The sequence below is a fragment of the Tursiops truncatus genome, chromosome 9 (genome assembly GCF_011762595.2).
Source record: "Tursiops truncatus isolate mTurTru1 chromosome 9, mTurTru1.mat.Y, whole genome shotgun sequence".
Taxonomy (NCBI): domain Eukaryota; kingdom Metazoa; phylum Chordata; class Mammalia; order Artiodactyla; family Delphinidae; genus Tursiops; species Tursiops truncatus.
In genome coordinates this window covers 32,906,688-32,925,588 of record NC_047042.1, presented here as the reverse complement: position 1 = coordinate 32,925,588, position 18,901 = coordinate 32,906,688, and the positions used below count along the sequence as shown (strand labels likewise).

The window sequence follows — 18,901 nt, the reverse complement described above, 5'->3', positions numbered from 1 at the left end:
GTATGCTTTAATTCCCTTCTCTTTATCTATTGTGTATCTACTGTAGGTTTTTACTCTCTCGTTACCATGAGGGTTATTTAAAACATCTTTTGCCAGTTATTTTAAGCTGATAACAACCTAACTTTGATCACATCTAGAAACTCTACCCTTTTATTCCTTCCCCCCATTTTATGTTTTAATGTAATAATTTAACTCTTTTTATTGCATATCCATTAACTAATTATTGTAGCTATGGTTATTTTAGTACTTTTGTCCTTTAACCTCTATACTTAGAGTTAAGTAGTGCCACCATATTACAGTGTTGGACTATTCTGAATTTGACTATATACTTAACTTTACCTGTGGTTTTTATATTTTTATATATTTACATGTTACTAATTAATGTCCTTTTATTTCAACTTTAAGAACTCCTGTCAGCATAGGCAGGTCTTGTGGTGATGAATTCCCTCAGCTTTTGTTTGTCTGGGAAAGTCTTTATCTCTCCTTCATTTATGAATGACAGGTTTGCCAAGGTATTCTTGGTTGGCAGTTTTCTTCTTTCAGTGCTTTGAATATATCATCCCACTTTCTCCTGGCCTGCAAGGTTTCTGCTGAAAAATCTGCTGTTAGCCTTATGAGAGGGTTCCCTTATACATGAGGAATTTCTTTTGTCTTGCTGCTTTTAAAATTCTCTGTCTTTGATTTTAGACAATTTTATCATAATATGTCTTGGAGAAGATCATTTTGAGTTGAAATTGCTTGTAAACTTATATGCCTCATGAACTAGAATGTCCAGTCTCTCCCCAGATTTGGGAGGTTCACAGTCATTATTTCTTAAAATAAGCTTTCTACCCCTTTCTCCCTCTCTTCTCCTTCTATGACTCTAATAACACATAGATTATTTCTCTTGATAGTATCCTATAGTTCATGTAAGCCTTCTTCACCTTCTTCACTCTTTTTCATTTATCATTTTATTTTCAATTTTTCTTTGTTATCCTCTGGCTGGTAATTTCAAATGACCTGTATTCTACTTCATAGATTCTTCCTTCTGCTTCATTGATAGGCTGTTGACAGTTTCTATTTCATTTTTTCCATTCATTGCATTCTTCATCTCCAGAATTAGTTTAGTTCTCTTTTTATGATTTTTGTTTCTTTTATACTTCTCATTTGTTGATGTATTGTATCCCTGATTTTGTTGAATTGTCTTTCTGTTTTCTAGTAGCTCACTGAGCTTCCTTAAAACAGTTACTTTGAATTCTTTATCAGGCAAATCTCAGACCTCCATTTCTTTGGGATCACTTACTGGAAAATTAGCCTTGGTAATTAGCCTTTGGTAGTGTCCAGTTTCCTTGATTTTTTTATATTTCTTTAAGTCTTACATTGCTGTCTTTGCATTTGAAGAAGCAGCCACCTCTTCTAGTCTTTACTGACTGACTTCAGGAGAGAAATGTACTCCATCAGCCCTGTTAGGGATTCTGAGGTTTTCTTAGAGCTTTTCTGTGGGTATGTCTACTCCACACTTCTTACTCCCTCTGGGAGGGAAATTCTTAAGACTGTATGCCTTCTCTTGATCCTGCAAAGCCAGACCAGGTTCTGACAGCTTCTCATTTTCTTTATTTTCCTAGGGCACTTCTCAGTTTTGTGTGCTTTTTCCCAGTCCTGTAAACTTGGGTCAGCTTTCTACACATGTGCATACATGCTCCCGAGCTATTTGCAAAGCCTTGCTTCCACCATCCTCAGGCGTGTACACGGGGAGCCAGCCACAGGGTTGGGAGGTAGTAGAGTGTGGGTGAAGCATGCAGAATGTTGGGGGTACCCACGGGCCAACTGGGGAGATCTGTAGGCAAGGTATCTGAAGCAGCCTAAGAGCTGTCTTCTTGATGGAGTCTGCCATATGGCTAGTAGGATCTGCATCCCTTCGATATGTTCCATTCTGAGCTCTGACTGCTATCATCCCAGCTACTCCCTGTCCCTTAGTCATGCAGCACACCTCACTGTTCTAGATGGGGCAAGAAAGGAATTGATATCTTTAACGGCCTCCTGCATAGCTGAGAAAGTAAAACTATTCCTCTTACCCCCTTCAATCCATTCAACCTCAGATTTTTGCTCCAACAGTGAAAGGAACTTTTCCGCTGGACTACCCCCAGACATCTCCAAAGGCACTCTTGTCTGTGAGTGATTGTCTAAATCAGTGTTTTTTGGATGGAAGATGGTAGAAAGCTCCTACTTCACCATTTTGATATCTAACTCTGCCTTCACCTCTTTTTTTTAAATCATGATGTTACACTGACATCTTGTGGTAATTGATATGGCTTGTTTGTCCTAAACTGACAAAATTAAGCAAGTAGTGACATAATTCAAAAAGGAAGAGAGATATTATTGAGTTGTAGACATTGTGCTTAGTGCTGTAGTAAGAATTAAATAGCTTGCCCAAAGTTATATGTGTGGGGAATCCAGAATTTGACTTTAGGTAGTTTGACTCTAGCAATGTGCTTTCCAACATGAGAGTGACTAGCCATGTGTGGCTTTTTAATTTAAATTAATTAAATTATATAAAACTAGAAATTCAGTTCCCTTAACAGCCACATTACAAGTGCTCAATAGCTACACATGCCTAGTGAGTACCATCCTGGACAAGGTAGAGAATATCTCCATTTTTGCAGAAACCTTTATTGGACAGCACTGCCCTAGAAGCAAAACTCGACATCTCTACTACACCACTTCACCTGTGCTTTTATATAATATTGTCAGAGTATTAAAGCAAGTTTATTCTCAAAATTTTAATTATTCCTTCTCTGCAGATGACTATTACAAGTATATATCTAGCTTGGCAATTTTCCTAATTATCAGTGCCACATTTCCATCTGTATGGCAGATTTGTTCACTTGGACACTCTAATATAAACCCAAACTTTAATTTTTAAACAGAATGTCACTTTTTCCCCCAAACCAGCTTCCTCTCCTCACTTCCCCATTTCCATCTTTCCTACTCTTTTATTCCCAGTCTCTGAAGTTTAGTCATTGAACTTTTATTTTTGATTCCTTCTTTCTTGTCCTCTGAATCTGTATCTTGTCAACCTTTCCTTAAAAATATCTCTCAAATATGACTTTCTTACTGCTATCAAACTAGACCATAATGGGTCTGCCTAAATCTTGTCTTTTCCCAAGTCCTTACAGTCAACCCTTGACATCAGATGAAATATATCAAATATCAATGGCCCTGTCACTCTCATTCTCAGAAAATTATAATAATTGCCTGAAAAATTGGGCAGTGCCTTCTACAATCTTATCTACCTTATCTCTTTCTTGATTTTGGCATGAACTGTTCATTCTAACCAGACCGATCTCATGCCTCTTGTGAAATAATTCACCTTTGCATTCCTGAAATTATGTTCTTGTTCCTCCTCCACAAATCTCCATTTATTGACATCTTAACCACCCTCCAAAGACTAACCTCAGGGCCCTTCTCATCTGTGGTAAAGCCATTTAGGTCATAATGTTCTTTGTAGATGCTGGAATAGTCACTCTATGTACTATTCATCACATAACTTCTGTCTTGCTGGGTGTGATAGTCAGGATTCTCCAGAAAAACGTATTTTTGTCTATATCTATATCTATCTGTATCTGTCTATCTAGAGAGACAGAGATTGGAAATGGGGAGCACTGATTTTTAAAAATTGGCTCACATGAATGTGGTGGCTGGCAAGCCCAAAATCCTCAGGGCAAGCTAGGAGGCTAGAAATTCTAGCAAGAAGTTGAAGTTTTGAGTCTGAAGACAGTCCTTGAAGTAGAATTATTTCCTTTTTAGAGGACCTCAGTCTTCTCTCTTAGGGCTTTAACAGATTAGATGATGCCCACCCACGTTATGAAGGGTAATCTGCTATACTCAAAATCTACCAACTTAAATATCAATCACAACTAAAAAAATTCCTTCACAACACCCTTTAGATTGGTGTTTAATCAAAAAACTGGGTGTCGTTGCCTAGCCAAACTGACACATAAAATAAACCATCACATCAGATATATATAACTTTGGAGCTCTTATATATAATTCTCAACTCTGCAATCTAGGTAGACATGTGGAGGGAAGAAGATAACAGCATTTGAGGAAATGCAGTAAGACAAAATATAAATATTAGAGGATATGTAAACAATTGGAGCTTGTTTTTTTTTTAATTTTATTGGAGTATAGTTGCTTTACAATGTTGTGTTAGTTTCTACTGCAGCAAAGTGAATCAGCTATACGTATACATGTATCCCCTCTTTTTTGGACTTCCTTCCCATTTAGGTCACTACAGAGCATCGAGTACAGTTCCCTGTGTTATACAGTAGGTTCTCATTAGTTACCTATTTTATACATAGTATCAATAGTGTATATATGTCAATCCCAATCTCCCAATTCCTTGCACCCCCCCCTTTCCCCCTTGATATCCATATATTTGTTCTCTCCGCCTGTATCTCTACTTCTGCTTTGCAAATAAGATCATCTATACCATTTTTCAAGATTCCACATATATGCATTAATATATGATATTTGCTTTTCTCTTTCTGACTTACTTCACTCTGTAATGACAGTCTCTAGATCCATCCACGTCTCTACAAATGACCCAATTTCGGCTTTTTATGGCTGAGTAATATTCGATTGTATATATCTACCACATCTTCTTTATCCATTGCTCTGTCGATGGACGTTTAGGTTGCTTCCATGTCCTGGCTATTGTAAAAAGTGCTTCAATGAACATTGGAGTGCATGTATTTTTTTGAATTATGGTTTTCTCTGGATACATGCCCAGGCAAGGGATTGCTGGACCATATGGTAGCTCTATTTTTAGTTTTTTAAGAAACCACCATACTGTCCTCCATAGTGGCTGTACCAATTTATATTTCCACCAACAGTGAAGGAGGGTTTCTTTTTCTCCATAACCTCTCCAGCATTTATTATTTGTAGACTTTTTAATGGTGGCTATTCTGACTGGTGTGAGGTGATGCCTCATTGTAGTGTTCATTTGCATTTCTCTAATAATTAGCAATATTGAGCATCTTTTTATGTGCATATTGGCCATCTGTATGTCTTCTTTGGAGAAATGTCTTTTTATGTCTCCTGCCCATTTTTTGATTGCGTTGTTTGTTTTTTTATGTTAAGCTGTATGAACTGTATGTTTGTATATTTTGGAAATTAATCCGTTGCCAGTAGCATTGTTTGCAAATATTTTTCTCCCAGACCACAGGTTGTCTGTTTTGTTTATGGTTTCCTTTGCTGTGCGAAAGCTTTTCCATTTAATTTGGTCTCATTTGTTTATTTTTGTTTTTATTTCCATTATTTTAGGAGAGGGATCCAAAAAAAATATTGCTGAAATTTATGTCAAAGAGTGTTCTGCCTATGTTTTCCTCTAGGAGTGTTAGAGTATCTAGTCATAACATTTAGGTCTTCAATCCATTTTGAGTTTATTTTTGTATGTGGTGTTAGAGAATGTTCTAATTTCATTCCTTTACATGTAGCTGCCAGTTTTCCCAGCACCACTTATTGAACATACTGTCTTTTCTCCATTGTATATTCTTGCCTCCTTTGTCATAGATTAATTGACCATAAGTGTGTGGGTTTATTTCTGGGCTTTCTATAAGCATGCCCATTCTGGCCACTTTTATTCAACATACATTTGGAAGTCCTAGCCACAGCAATCAGAGAAGAAAAAGAGATAAAAGGAATCAAAAATTGGAAAAGAAGTAAAACTGTCCCTGTTCACAGATGATATGACACCATACATAGAAAATCCTAAAATACTACCAGAAAACTATTGATACTACAGTCATCAACGAATTTGGTAAAGTTTCAGGATACAAAATTAATACACAGAAATCTGTTGCATTTTTATACACAAACAACAAAGATCAGAAAGAAAAATTAACTATATCACATCTTATACACTGGAATATTACTCAGCCATAAAAAAGAGAATGAAATAATGCAATTTGCAGCAACATGGATGGACCCAGGGGTTATCATAGTAAGTGAAGTAAGTCAGACAGAGAAATATATAATTAATATGTGGAATCTTAAAATAAATGATACAATTGAACTTATATACAAAACAGAAATAGACCCACAGACAGAAAACAAACTTATGGTTACCAAAGGGAAAGGGTGGGGGAGGGATAAATTAGGAGTTGGGGATTAACATATACACACTACTATATATAAAATAGTTAACCAACAAGGACCTACTGTATAACGCAGGGAACTCTACTCAATATTCTGTAATAACCTACAAGGGAAAAGAGTCTAATATATACATATGTGTAACTGAGTCACTTTGCTGTACATCTGAAACTAACACAGCATTGTAAATCAACTATACTTCAATTTAAAAAAAGAAAGAAATTAAGAAAACAATCCAATTTGCCACCACATAAAAAAAAAAAAAACCTAGGAATAAACCTACCTAAGGAAGCAAAAGACCTGAAAACTATAGATGCTGATGAAAGAAATCAAAGATGACACAAACAGATGGAAGGATATTCCGTATTCTTGGATTAGAAGAATCAACATTGTTAAAATGACCGTACTGCTGAAAGCAATCTACAGATGCAATGCAACCCCTATCAAATTACCAATGGCATTTTTCACAGTATCAGAAAAAAAGTTCTTTTAATTTCTATGGAAACACAAAAGACCTTGAAGAGCCAAAATAATCTTGAGAAGGAAGAGTGGAGCCAGAGGAATCATGCTCCCTGACTTCAGACTATACTACAAAGCTACAGCAATCAAAACATTATGGTACTGGCATAAAAACAGATATTTAAATCAATGGAACAGGATTTACCACAATTTTCTTTTTAATTTAAATTATACAAGGGGGCTTCCCTGGTGGCGCAGTGGTTGGGGGTCCACCTGCTGATGCAGGGGACGCAGGTTCGTGCCCCGGTCCGGGAGAATCCCACATGCTGCGGAGCGGCTGGGCCCGTGAGCCATGGCCGCTGGGCCTGCATGTCTGGAGCCTGTGCTCCGCAACAGGAGAAGCCACAGCAGTGAGAGGCCTGCATACCGCAAAATAAATAAATAAATAAATGAGTGAATAAATTATACAAGGTCCCAGGTGTTGCTGATTCTGCTGGTCTTGGGACCACACTGAGTAGTGAGGCTGCAGTACAGAGAAAAACTGTGTGTGAGTTCCTTAGGAGATGGGAAAATATCTTTTTATTTTTATAAACTAGCAGCCACATCATATAAGCTCAAAATTTGTTTCAATGAATTCATGAAGGAATAGGTAAATAAATATAATCTAATAGGGTAACTATGAATTGTAATACAAGTCAGAATGCTTCAATGAACATAATACAGCTTTGAGCAAAGTTCAGAAGGAAATCAGAGAAGGAGGTGATTATTTACAGGTAACGACAGTGAGATAATTAAATGAATGCTTTTCATATAGGATTAGTCAATGAATATTTGTTGTGCAAATGTGCCATTGACATTGAAAAGATTTATTTTACTTATTATAATTACTAACTCAGCTAACTAAAAAATATTATGGGGCTAAACAATAGAAAACTGGGTATATAGACACTACCCATCTTTAAAAAGAGTGTTTTTTTAGATTTCATATATGTGCATTAGCACATGGTATTTGTTTTTCTCTTTCTGACTTACTTCACTCTGTATGACAGATTCTAAGTCCATCCACCTCATTACAAATAACTCAATTTCACTCCTTTTTATGGCTGAGTAATATTCCATTGTATATATGTGCCACATCTTCTTTATCCATTCATCTCTCGATGGACACTTAGGTCACTTCCATGTCCTGGCAATTGTAAATAGTGCTGCAATGAACATAGTGGTACATGAATCTTTTTGAACTATGGTTTTCTCAGGCTATATGCCCAGTAGTGGGATTGCTGGGTCATATGGTAGCTGTATTTTTAGTTTTTTAAGGAACCTCCATATTGTTCTCCAAGGTGGCTATATCAATTTACATTCCCACCAACAGTGCAGGAGGGTTCCCTTTTCTCCACACCTTCTCCAACATTTATTGTTTATAGATTTTTTAATGATGGCCATTCTGACCAGTGTGAGGTGATATCTCATTGTGGTTTTGATTTGCATTTCTCTAATGATTATTGATGTTGAGCATCTTTTCATGTGTTTGTTGGCAATCTGTATGTCTTCTTTGGAGAAATGTCTATTTAGGTCTTCCGCCCATTTTTGGATTGGGTTGTTTGTTTTTTTGATATTGAGCTGTGTGAGCTGCTTGTATATTTTGCAGATTAATCCTTTGTCAGTTGCTTCATTTGCAAATATTTTCTCCCATTCTGAGGGTTGTCTTTTGGTCTTGTTTATGGTTTCCTCTGCTGTGCAAAAGCTTTTAAGTTTCATTAGGTCCCATTTGTTTATTTTTTATTTTATTTCCATTACTCTAGGAGGTAGGTCAAAAGATCTAAAAAAAACAGTACTGATGAACCTAGTGGCAGGGCAGGAAAAAAGACACAGACGTAGAGAACGGGCTTGAGGACAAGGGGAAGGAGAAGCTGGGACAACGTGAGAGAGTAGCATTGACATATATACACTACCAAATGTAAAATGGTTGGCTAGTGGGAAGCTGCTGCATAGCACAGAGAGATCAGCTAGATGCTTTGTGACGACCTAAAAGGGTGGGATAGGGAGGATGGGAGGGAGGCTCAAGAGGGAGGGGATATAGGGATATATGTATACTTATAGCTTATTCACTTTGTTGTACCACAGAAACTAACAACATTGTAAAGCAATTATACTCCAATAAAGATATAAAAAATAACGATAAAAAAATTTTTAAAAAGAAAAGCCATCTGAGAACTAAAAATAAATAAATAAATCTAAATTGTAGCGAACTAAAAAAAAATTTTTAATTCTAAAAAAAAGTGTTATTTGGCTCAATGAATTTTCTTTGCTCACTTTGTTACCCAAGTACAGTATGACAAGAACACAGTGTGCTTTACCTGGAAATTCACCATTGTTGTAATCAGATATTAAGGCGTGATCAGAAAATAAGCTTAGCAAAACACGGTTCTGAAAGAGCAGTTAGTTATTTGTTGAGGGGGGAAATTACACATAATTTTGGTGTAAATGAAGAGATCATGCACTTACCAAGGTAGGCCTAAATTGTTTTGGTTCCTTTTTATGAATTTATGAGTTTTATTATATAACTGTTAATTTCTATAAAGTGTAATGATTGATAGAGTTTAATTACTTACATATACGTTAAATAACTGGAGATGGTATAACATCAGTACAGCAATTATGAAGATTTCTTGTATGAAGTTATGACCATTGGTTTCCAAAACAGGAAGCATATGCCAATGTATATGTATCATGTCTTCCTTCTCAAGTGCTAAAACCATTTCTGACTCATTGTGATCATTTCTTCATGGACAAACATACTATTTGAAAGTGTATTTTACAGGTTTTTACAGAGGCTTAGGAAGTATTTAATTAATTACTAATTTCACTCTAGAGTTTAAATTTGTATTTGTTATAATCATCCTAATATAGGTAATATGTTACATGGTCTAACAAATCAGATTGAGGCAAAAACATCTCTGCATATTTGCAATGAAATGATAGTTTATATTGATAATTGCAACTTAAGACAAGCTAAGATCCTAAAGTATCATCTAAAGGAATAATACATTATGTTTAATATAATTTTAATAATGAGGTTTTTTACTATTCTAATTTTTAAGAGCGGTTAATTCATATATGATAGAAGCTCTAACTGCCTTATATTTGGTGAACTAAAAACCTTAGTCCTTCAAGCTGCTGGCTAACAGAAACTACTGCATCAGTTTTTTTACAGAGAAAACTAAGCAATAGTTAATTTAAAGATTTTCATCAGTAACAATAAAATCAGGGTCAGAGTAGGAATAAAATCTAACATTCTGGGAAAACATGCATTGTTCATGGAGTCTGGATTTCCTCCTTTTATTCCATTTCTAGAATTTTATTAGCTCCAAATCTAAGCCCAGAGTTAAGCAAAGAAGTTATAAATTCATAAAAAACTCTGAGTTGGTGAGTTAGGTAACCAGAAACTTTATTTGGAGTTGGGGGTGGTGGGGGCAGGGTGAAATTCAGAAGCATGCTTTTTTAGAAGCTGTTAGGGATGTAAAGAATGCTTTATATCGACTAAGTGATAAAAATTCACATCATCATGATATACTTGTTAATATTTTATTTCAGAAGAGTTACATTGTAAATAAGATGGCAAATTCTGAAAGAGTTGAAGAAATGCAAGAAAATTATCAGAGAAATAGGTAAGCTTTGCCTAAATTCTACAAAAACTGTTCTGCAACTTCAAATACACCTTACCCTTTTCTCAACTGTAGCAAAAATGTTTATAGTTTTTTTCCAAAAATAGCAGGGCTGTTTGCATTTTGCTGGACTTCAACATAATCAGTGTTATAAGTGGTTTAATAGTAAATTTAGGAAGTGTAATAGCTACAGGATTTACTGATTTAGTATTTACTTCAGATATTTATTCTTCTGAATTTCTTATAGTTTACCAGCATATAGAGAGAAAATACTTGAATATTTATATTTTAATTCTCCATGAATCCTTCATTCCATGTGGTACATAACAAAATATTGGATTCTGATTATTTTTTCCGTAAATAGGTGTCTATGTGTGTGTTCGTATGTGTGTTATAAAATTTCCTCCACCTATAATTCATTAATTTAGAGATTTAAAATGGAAATGATTTAAAATCTTTAATTTCCACTTTTACCATAATAATTGTGTTACATTTTGATGTATAAACTGTAAAACGGTAGTGAACCCCTCTAGATCACTAGTTATTTAATATTCCTGAAACAAAATTTATCAAAACAAGATAACTTACTAGGTCTTAAGCTTTAAAATCCACATCTGGGTAGGGAGAAAGGGTTGTAGCCTTTATAATCTTGCAGGAATATTTTTTTGTCATCTATGAATCATCTCAGAGAAAGCTGGCCCAATACATAAGTAAATTATTAACTTCAGATGGAATAAAATTAAGTGACTTGTCATTTATCAAAGCCACCAGAACAATATGTTATAAAGCTGAAGAAAAGACTTGGAAGTTCATCCTTCTGTGACGTCTCTCTTGGAAAATTTAATCTGATCCCCTCCACCCTTCTTTTAAAGTTTCATAATCTTATGTGTGTGTGTGTGTGTGTGTGTGTGTGTAATTGACAGATTACAGATTTCTCTGAAATCAATGGACAAAAATTTACATTCTTCATCTGGAACTCCTTGAAATGTGAGCTAAGAAATGAAATTTTCAATGGGGGACAAAATTCTCAGTACATTTGTTTAATGTGTGTTTAATAGAACTTCTTTCATTTAAACCTCTCAGTTGCTCTTGAGTAATTTGTTACAAAGGGTTTGAAAATTCTAATCTACCACCTCATACCCATTAGGAAGGCTACTATTAAAAAAATAGTAATAAAATAAAACAGAAAATACGAAGTGTTGTTGAGGATATAGAGAAATTGGAACACTTGTGCAGGGTTGGTGGGAATGTAAAATGATGCAGCTACTATGGAAAACAGTACGGTGATTCCTCAAGAAATTAAAAATAGAATTACCACATGATCCAGCTTTTCTACTCTTGGATACAAAAGAATTGAAAACAAGGACTTAGAGAGATATTTGTATACCCATATTCATAGCAGTGTTATTCACAATAGCCAAAAAGTAGAAGAAACCTAAGTGTTCATTGCTGGTGAATGAATGAAAAAAGTGTGGGATATATATATACACACACACAATGGAATAGTATTCAGCCTTAAAAAGGAGGAAAATTCTGACATGTGCTACAACATGGATAAAACTTGAAGACATTATGCTAAGCAAGATAAGCCCTTCAGGAAAAAAACAAAATACTGTATGATTCCACTAAAATGAAGTACCTATAGAAGTCAGATTCCTAGAGACAGAAAGTACAATGGTGATTGCCAATGGCTATGGGGGAGGAGTTATTTAATGGGTATAGAGTTTCAGTTTGGCAAGATGAGAGTTCTATGGGTGGGTGATGGTGAAGGTAGCACAACGGTGCGATTGTACTTAATACCACTGAACTACACACTTAAAAATAGTTAAGATGGTAAGTTCTATGTTATGTGTCTTTTATCACAATAAAAAAAAAATTCTACTCCAGATGTGTGTCTTGTTACCTAAATAATGTAGAGACAACCAGTGATGACTTAAACTTTCCCAGTGATTATACTAAAAATCTTTGTAGTCTGTCATTAAGTTTGCTTTTAAAATGTCAGTGTTGATATAAACTGGTTATCAATGAGTGAAATTTGACACTTCAACACAATTTTAATTAAAACTTTTTGCAAATTATATTCACATGGTAATCCTTCCATTGTAAACATTTGTTTTCCAGAAAACTGCAAGAACTGCCCAAAGTAAGACAGCAAGTTGTTGGACCTATTGAGAAAGTAAGTGAAATTAGTTAGAAAATATGTCTATGTATCAGAAAATTTTAGAGAATTGTCAGGAGTGCATAGAATGATTGTTTTTGTTTGATAATTTACATCTATTTGGGGAAAAGGGGAATTTTAAGAAAAGAATTCATTAAACTATTATTTCCAATAGGAAAAATATCAATATATATAAATAACCCATAAGTTGCACAATAAGAGATAATAAAAATAACATAATATCCATACAATGATCCAATTTTGCCCAAAAAAGCATGTATATGTGTGTATGTGTGTGCAGGCAAGTGTGTGTGTGTGTGTGTGTGCTGCATAAATGTTATCAGAGGTTATTTCTCAGTAGTGGGGAATTATGAGTGACTCTTGCTATTGTATGTTTACATTTCAGTACTTTCCAATGATAATACATTGAAATGAGTTGCTTTTATTATTTTTAAAATGTTATAAATCCTTTTAAAATAAAAAAAATTACATAAATATTTTATAAATCCTATGCATCAAAAAGTGTGGCAGCACAATTCTTTGGGACTATGTTCAAGGAACATTTTCAGACGTGTTCCTAAAACATCACCTCCACTGACCCTAATCTCTATGTCAGCCTGGTTGTCATTGTCATTAGAAATACATAGGCAGCAGTGCCTGTTTTTTCAAAAGTCAAAAATTTAAAAACTTGGAAAGTAGCAGAGCATGACAAGCTTTATTAAGGAGATAACACACTATTCTAGGGGAAGGTGGAGGAGCAGATACCTTTTTATGGTCTGTAGTACTGAGTACAATGCTATGGCAGTTACTCCATAAATATTTATTAGCTATTGCATGAGTGAATGGAAAAACATGAAATTTTCTCAATATCCGTTCATAAAATATGTACTAAGTTCCTTTTGCTGCTATTCAAATCTAATTTTATTTCAATACCTTATATGTTTTATCTTGACCTCTCTCAGTAAGATAAGTAATCCACTTTTTCAAGTTTTGTTCATGTTTTGGTTTTGGAATAGTGCTGTAGGGACCCATTATAGCATAGAATACAAAGCGTTTACTATTTGACTTTCAGGCATTCCTTTCTCATTCCAAACAACCTTAAAATTATCATAGACCCTTACTTACAGGATAGATGTTGTCCTGGATACAAAAAATTTGAGGAATTTAAAATAAGGATGAAAAATATGATTCATTACATTTGGTGAACTAATTTTTACTAGATAGTTACTGTTCTCTGCACTTAGTTGTGTCATTGATGTTACGTTGATACACCTAGGGCACTGAAAATTTGAAGATCAACTTTCATAAGGCAAGATATTTCATTAAGCCAAGATATTGTCATTACAGACTTTTCAAATATCATAATTTATTTCAGAATCAACCAAATGGAAGGAAGTTTCTGATTTATATGCACAACTGACCTGACTTGTGTCACAGATCTACAATTTGTACTGATTTTTCTACCTTATTTGTCAATAGTTTCTCCAGAGTACATTGTAAATCCTAAAGATCAGGGGCTTTTTTTTACTTAATATATAAATACTTATCCATGATCTTATACATTTATTTAGCCTCTTAATTTGTAAAATAACATTTACTTGATGGCAAAAACTGTAGGTTGGTTTTTGGTGTTTGTTTTTAACAGCTGTCATGCTACGATGTTTTATTTGTTTTCCTCAGTTTCGCTTTGCTGATGGACTGGACATCACACTCATGATCCTAGGATTACTAGCATCACTAGTAAATGGGGCCTGTCTTCCTGTAATGTCACTGATTTTAGGAGAAATGACTGACAGCCTTATCAGTGGATGTCTAGTCAAAACCAACACAAGTGAGTACAATATTTACTTTTCTATATTGCTAGGGACTCAAAAGCATTAAATAAAACAAACATTAAACTCATAATACAGATTATTTTCTTGTCAAACAATATCTATATAACATTTAAGTCATTTATTCTTCTGTATTGCCAGGGACCAAAGAACCAAAATCTGTATTTGTCAAAATTCTTCAAAGAAACAGAACCAATACAATGTGTGTGTGTGTGTCTGTGTGTGTGTTTATGTAGAGAGAGAGGGAGAGAGAGACAGATTTTAAGAAATTGGTTCACACAATTATGGAAGCTGGCAAGTCCAAAATCTGTAAGGTGAGTTGGCAGGCTGGAGACCATCTGTGCCCTATTTGACTTTTTTTTTTTTTTTGCGGTACGCGGGCCTCTCACTGTTATGACCTCTCCCACTGCAGAGCGCAGGCTCAGCGGCCATGGCTTACGGGCCCAGCAGCTCCGCGGCATGTGGGATCTTCCCGGACCCGGGCATGAACCCGTGTCCCCTGCATCTCAACCACTGGTGGACTCTCAACCACTGCGCCACCAGGGAAGCCCCCTATTTGACTTTAAATACTAATTCATACCCTCTTATTTCCCACCCAAAGCCTAATTTTTCAAATGCCCTAGTCTTGTTTACGTGAATAAATCCATAGCTTCCATCTTCCATGTGTCTTCCTGTCTACACAGTTATTAATTTTTTGATATTTTAATGACAGAAGGTAACGATGCCACTTTGTTAAACAAATGGAACTGCCAATTCATTGAGCAGATATTTATTGATTGCCAAATATGTCTCTCCCTCTCTCTCTCTCTCTCTCTCTCTCTCTCTCTCTGTGAATGAGTGAGTGAAGAAAGGGAAGGAGGGAGGGAGGGAAGGAGGGCAGGAGGGAGAAAGAATAAACCTAGCAACCTAAGGCAGTCTGTTTAGGAGTACTCCTTTGGTTAGGTTTGCTCTATAATTAATTACTTTGTCAGTTTTAGATAGAATAGTCAATACATACCTGACTGATATTACTGAATTTTAATTTTGTTTTTGTTTAAGCCTTCTCCATGTTTCTCGAGTTTCATTGTGTGTTTTTTCAAATGTAATGAACACATAAAGAGGTTGATAAAGATTTAGATAAATGTATGGATATTACTGGTATAACATATTATTAAAGAGAAGTGGAGATATTAAGGCATATGTCGTCAACCTTCTAGCATTTGTTTTCTAAAGAATAATAGAGGAAGATTTTTTTGCTCCTACCATTGAAAATATGAATAGTAACTATCATATTGATCACAGGCCCATTTTTATGCCAGCACCGAACTTTCGCACATTCTACGTCTATTAATATAATCTCCAAAATGACATTATGTCATTTTAGTGTGACTGTAGGAACTACTTTTAGAAACAATATGTATTCTCTTTATTAACTCAGTTAAATTTCATTAAAACTTTCTACTGAGTTTTATATGTCAATTCTATGTCAATACTTCTATGTCAATTCTGATATTTGTAATAAGCTGCTTTAAAAGTGCTTCCTGCCACAATTCCAAAAATGGAATAAAGGAAAAATGATTGTTTGCACATAAATAAAGATCATAGACATCATCATATGTGATGATACTGTGGTTATGTAAGATACGAAGAACATGTTGTCTGCAATTTATTACAAATGTTTATTATGGCTATTTAAGAAAGAAAATTATGATAGTTGATATCAACCACTGTTTTGTGCTTCTGGTAAAATTACAACCTTGGTATACTAATTAATGTATGAAGTAGATTTTGCTAGAATATATATAGAAAAGTTTACATGGCAAACTGGTAAACCAAGGATTATTTAAATACCATTTTATGATGTTGCTATCCTTGTTATACCCAACAAATTTCGATGAGCTTCTTTTAAATTTTTCTTGTGACTCCTACCTCTACAACTTTCATTTGTGTTCTTGCTTTTCTTGGACTTTCTAAATTACTCCCTGGAGTATCTCAAACTGAATTCTAAATGCATAATTTTGACAGGAAAGGAAAATTCTATTACTATTACTTACGTGCCTGTTACCTGAAATCAGAGATGTCCTAAAGAATTCTTTCCACCTATGAGCTACATGGTTAATATTTCCTTATAATTTTTCATGTTGCATGTGTGCTTCTTGAGACCAGAGAGAACAATTTCAAATTTTAGGTTAAAGAATAGAAAATAAGATGATCATTAACCAGTGTGTAGTCATTAAGTCCATTTTCTTGAGAAGGGACCATATTTGGTTTGGAGGGCTATGTATAAAAGACATCATGGCCAATTATAAGTTTATTAATTTCCTTTATAATTAAAAAAACTTTTTTACAGCAAATTATCGGAACTGTACTCAGTCTCAAGAGAAGGTGAATGAAGATATGATTGTGTAAGTCCAAATGAAATGTTAATATCATATTCATTGCATGCTGCTTTATTCAATATTTATAAGGAAGAAAACTGAAATGTTTGTCTGATCATTAATATTGCATATAAATGAGTAAAGCAAACATGTCCTCTTCTTTTGTTTGGTATAGAAAATATAATTACACAATTATAATTGTGTAACTATAATTTTTTCTCCTACTTGAAAGGTATATAAGTTCATATGCTTTCAGTTTTGACAAAATTGACATCAATAGAAATGTTGTCTTGGGATTTGCATTTTTATATAAATTTTGTTTCCTAGGACTGAAGGTACATAACCTAGAGGTTAAATTACTACTTTTTCCTTTTTAAATTTTTTTTCTTACAAAACTTACAGAAAAAATGCCACTTCTGTAAACTTTAAAAGCCAGGAAGATGTGTGCAACAAATAGTAAAATAAAAAAATAAATAAAAAGAGTAAAGTTTTACTCAGGCTAATTTTGGAGACTAATTATTCAGACTATTATAGTAAAGTTGTATTCAGACTACTAATTGTAAAGTCTGAAACAGATAATTTATAGGGACATTTTGTTTTTGTAGGCTTGTATGTTAAGCAATATGCTTTCCTCTGTCACATGTGTTGAGTTTGTGCAAACTTACTGAGTATATTCGCTGGATTTCAGTAGTGTCTCACTGAAACTAACAGAGTCTTATCAGACCTAAGTGATCTCTTAATCTTTTCCCCAAAAAATGAAGCCTCCATCCTACGCAACCCCAAGAGACATCCATCACATTGTAGTGACACCCTCTGGGCCATAATTCTTGACCTTCCACACTGTTAGCCACAGCCTCATGTGACTACTTAATCTTCAATTAATTAAAATTAGATAAAATTTAAAATTCAGTTTCTCATTCTCAGTCACTTGCCAAGTGCTCAAGTCACATATGGCTGGCTGCCATATTGTACAGCACAAATATGGAACATTTTCTTCATCACAGAACATTCTATTGGACAGTGCTGCTCTGGACTACAGTGTGAATAATGCTGCCTCAAGTTGTGCTTTGCTGTAGTCTCAACTTTCTTTGAGGGAAATTTTCTATTTTTTAGCACTTTTTACATAAAGTGTATTTATGTTGCATCTTTTAAAAATTCCTGATTAGGATCCAGGAACTTTCTTCTACTGAATTCTAGTCTTACAATATTAAAGCAGGGTTCTGATGTTACAATCATTAAGTATGAGTTTCTTACAAAAATGTTTGGAACTTTTAAAAATAGGGGCATCTATCTTAAAAACAGATAATAAAAGGGAGAATAAGATATGTCTATGTAATCTATGTATGGTTATTAAGAGATTACTAAACTTATAAGGAAACATTCTTAACATTTATAATGTTGTATTTGTTATGCTGTTGTTTCTCAAACCAGTGTACTGTTTTGGAAATATTTGAGGTATATGGTGAAGGAGGGTTCCATAGTCAAAATGGTTCAGAAAACACTGTATATGACAGCCTCTTTGGATACACTTAGGACAGATAAGCATACTTAAGGCTAAATTTAATCAAAGCTTTCCAAACCTGTTTGACTATGGAAACTAAACATCCTGCTGAGCTAATGTTTTGATGAACACATTTCTGGGAAACCTTGTTTTATATAACTTTTTTGGTGGGGATAAGATAATACCTCTTATGTCTATAATAATCAAGAACTGAAAAATTTTATTTTACCTATTTTCCAAATACAATGACTTATGGTTTTCTGTAATTTTAATGTTTTAATGTTGTCTGTGCCTTTGTCTTACTTATCAAACAATTATTCTGAAAATAAGATTCCTCCTTTGCAATCAATCCCCATTTCCACCCCAGACCCAAGCAACTTCTTATCTGCTATCTTTAAAGCTTTGCATTTTTTAGACATTACGTGTGCTTGGAAACATACATGTAGGGTTTTGCACCTGGCTTCTTTTATTAAATGTAATGATTTCGAGGTTCATCCATGTTATGATGTAAATCAGTAGTTTATTCCTTTTTATTGCTTAATAGTAATCCATTGCAAGGATATATCATATTTTGTTTATCTGTTCAGCAGATGATGGATTTCTGGAGTGTTTCCATTTCTTTGCTATTTAAAAATAATGAATCTATGAACATTGATATATAAATCTTTGTGTGGACATATGTTTTTATTTCTTTTGGTTAGATACCTAGGAGTAGAATTGCTGGGTCACATGGTAAGTTTATGTTTACCTTTTAAGAAACTGCCAAACTGTTTTCCAAAGTGGATATATCATTT

The 18,901-nt window shown here is 34.3% G+C and overlaps 1 protein-coding gene across 1 annotated transcript in view; it reads left to right on the top strand.

Annotated features, from left to right (window-relative positions):
- The first annotated feature begins 10,209 nt into the window (after nucleotides 1–10,209).
- The window catches only part of ABCB5 (ATP binding cassette subfamily B member 5), a 113,013-nt gene continuing 104,321 nt past the window's right edge, over nucleotides 10,210–18,901 (top strand). Inside the window, 4 exon segments of the mRNA XM_004316485.4 lie at nucleotides 10,210–10,262; nucleotides 12,381–12,435; nucleotides 14,098–14,248; nucleotides 16,579–16,633. Of these exon segments, the coding sequence (XP_004316533.3) occupies nucleotides 10,210–10,262; nucleotides 12,381–12,435; nucleotides 14,098–14,248; nucleotides 16,579–16,633 (314 nt within the window).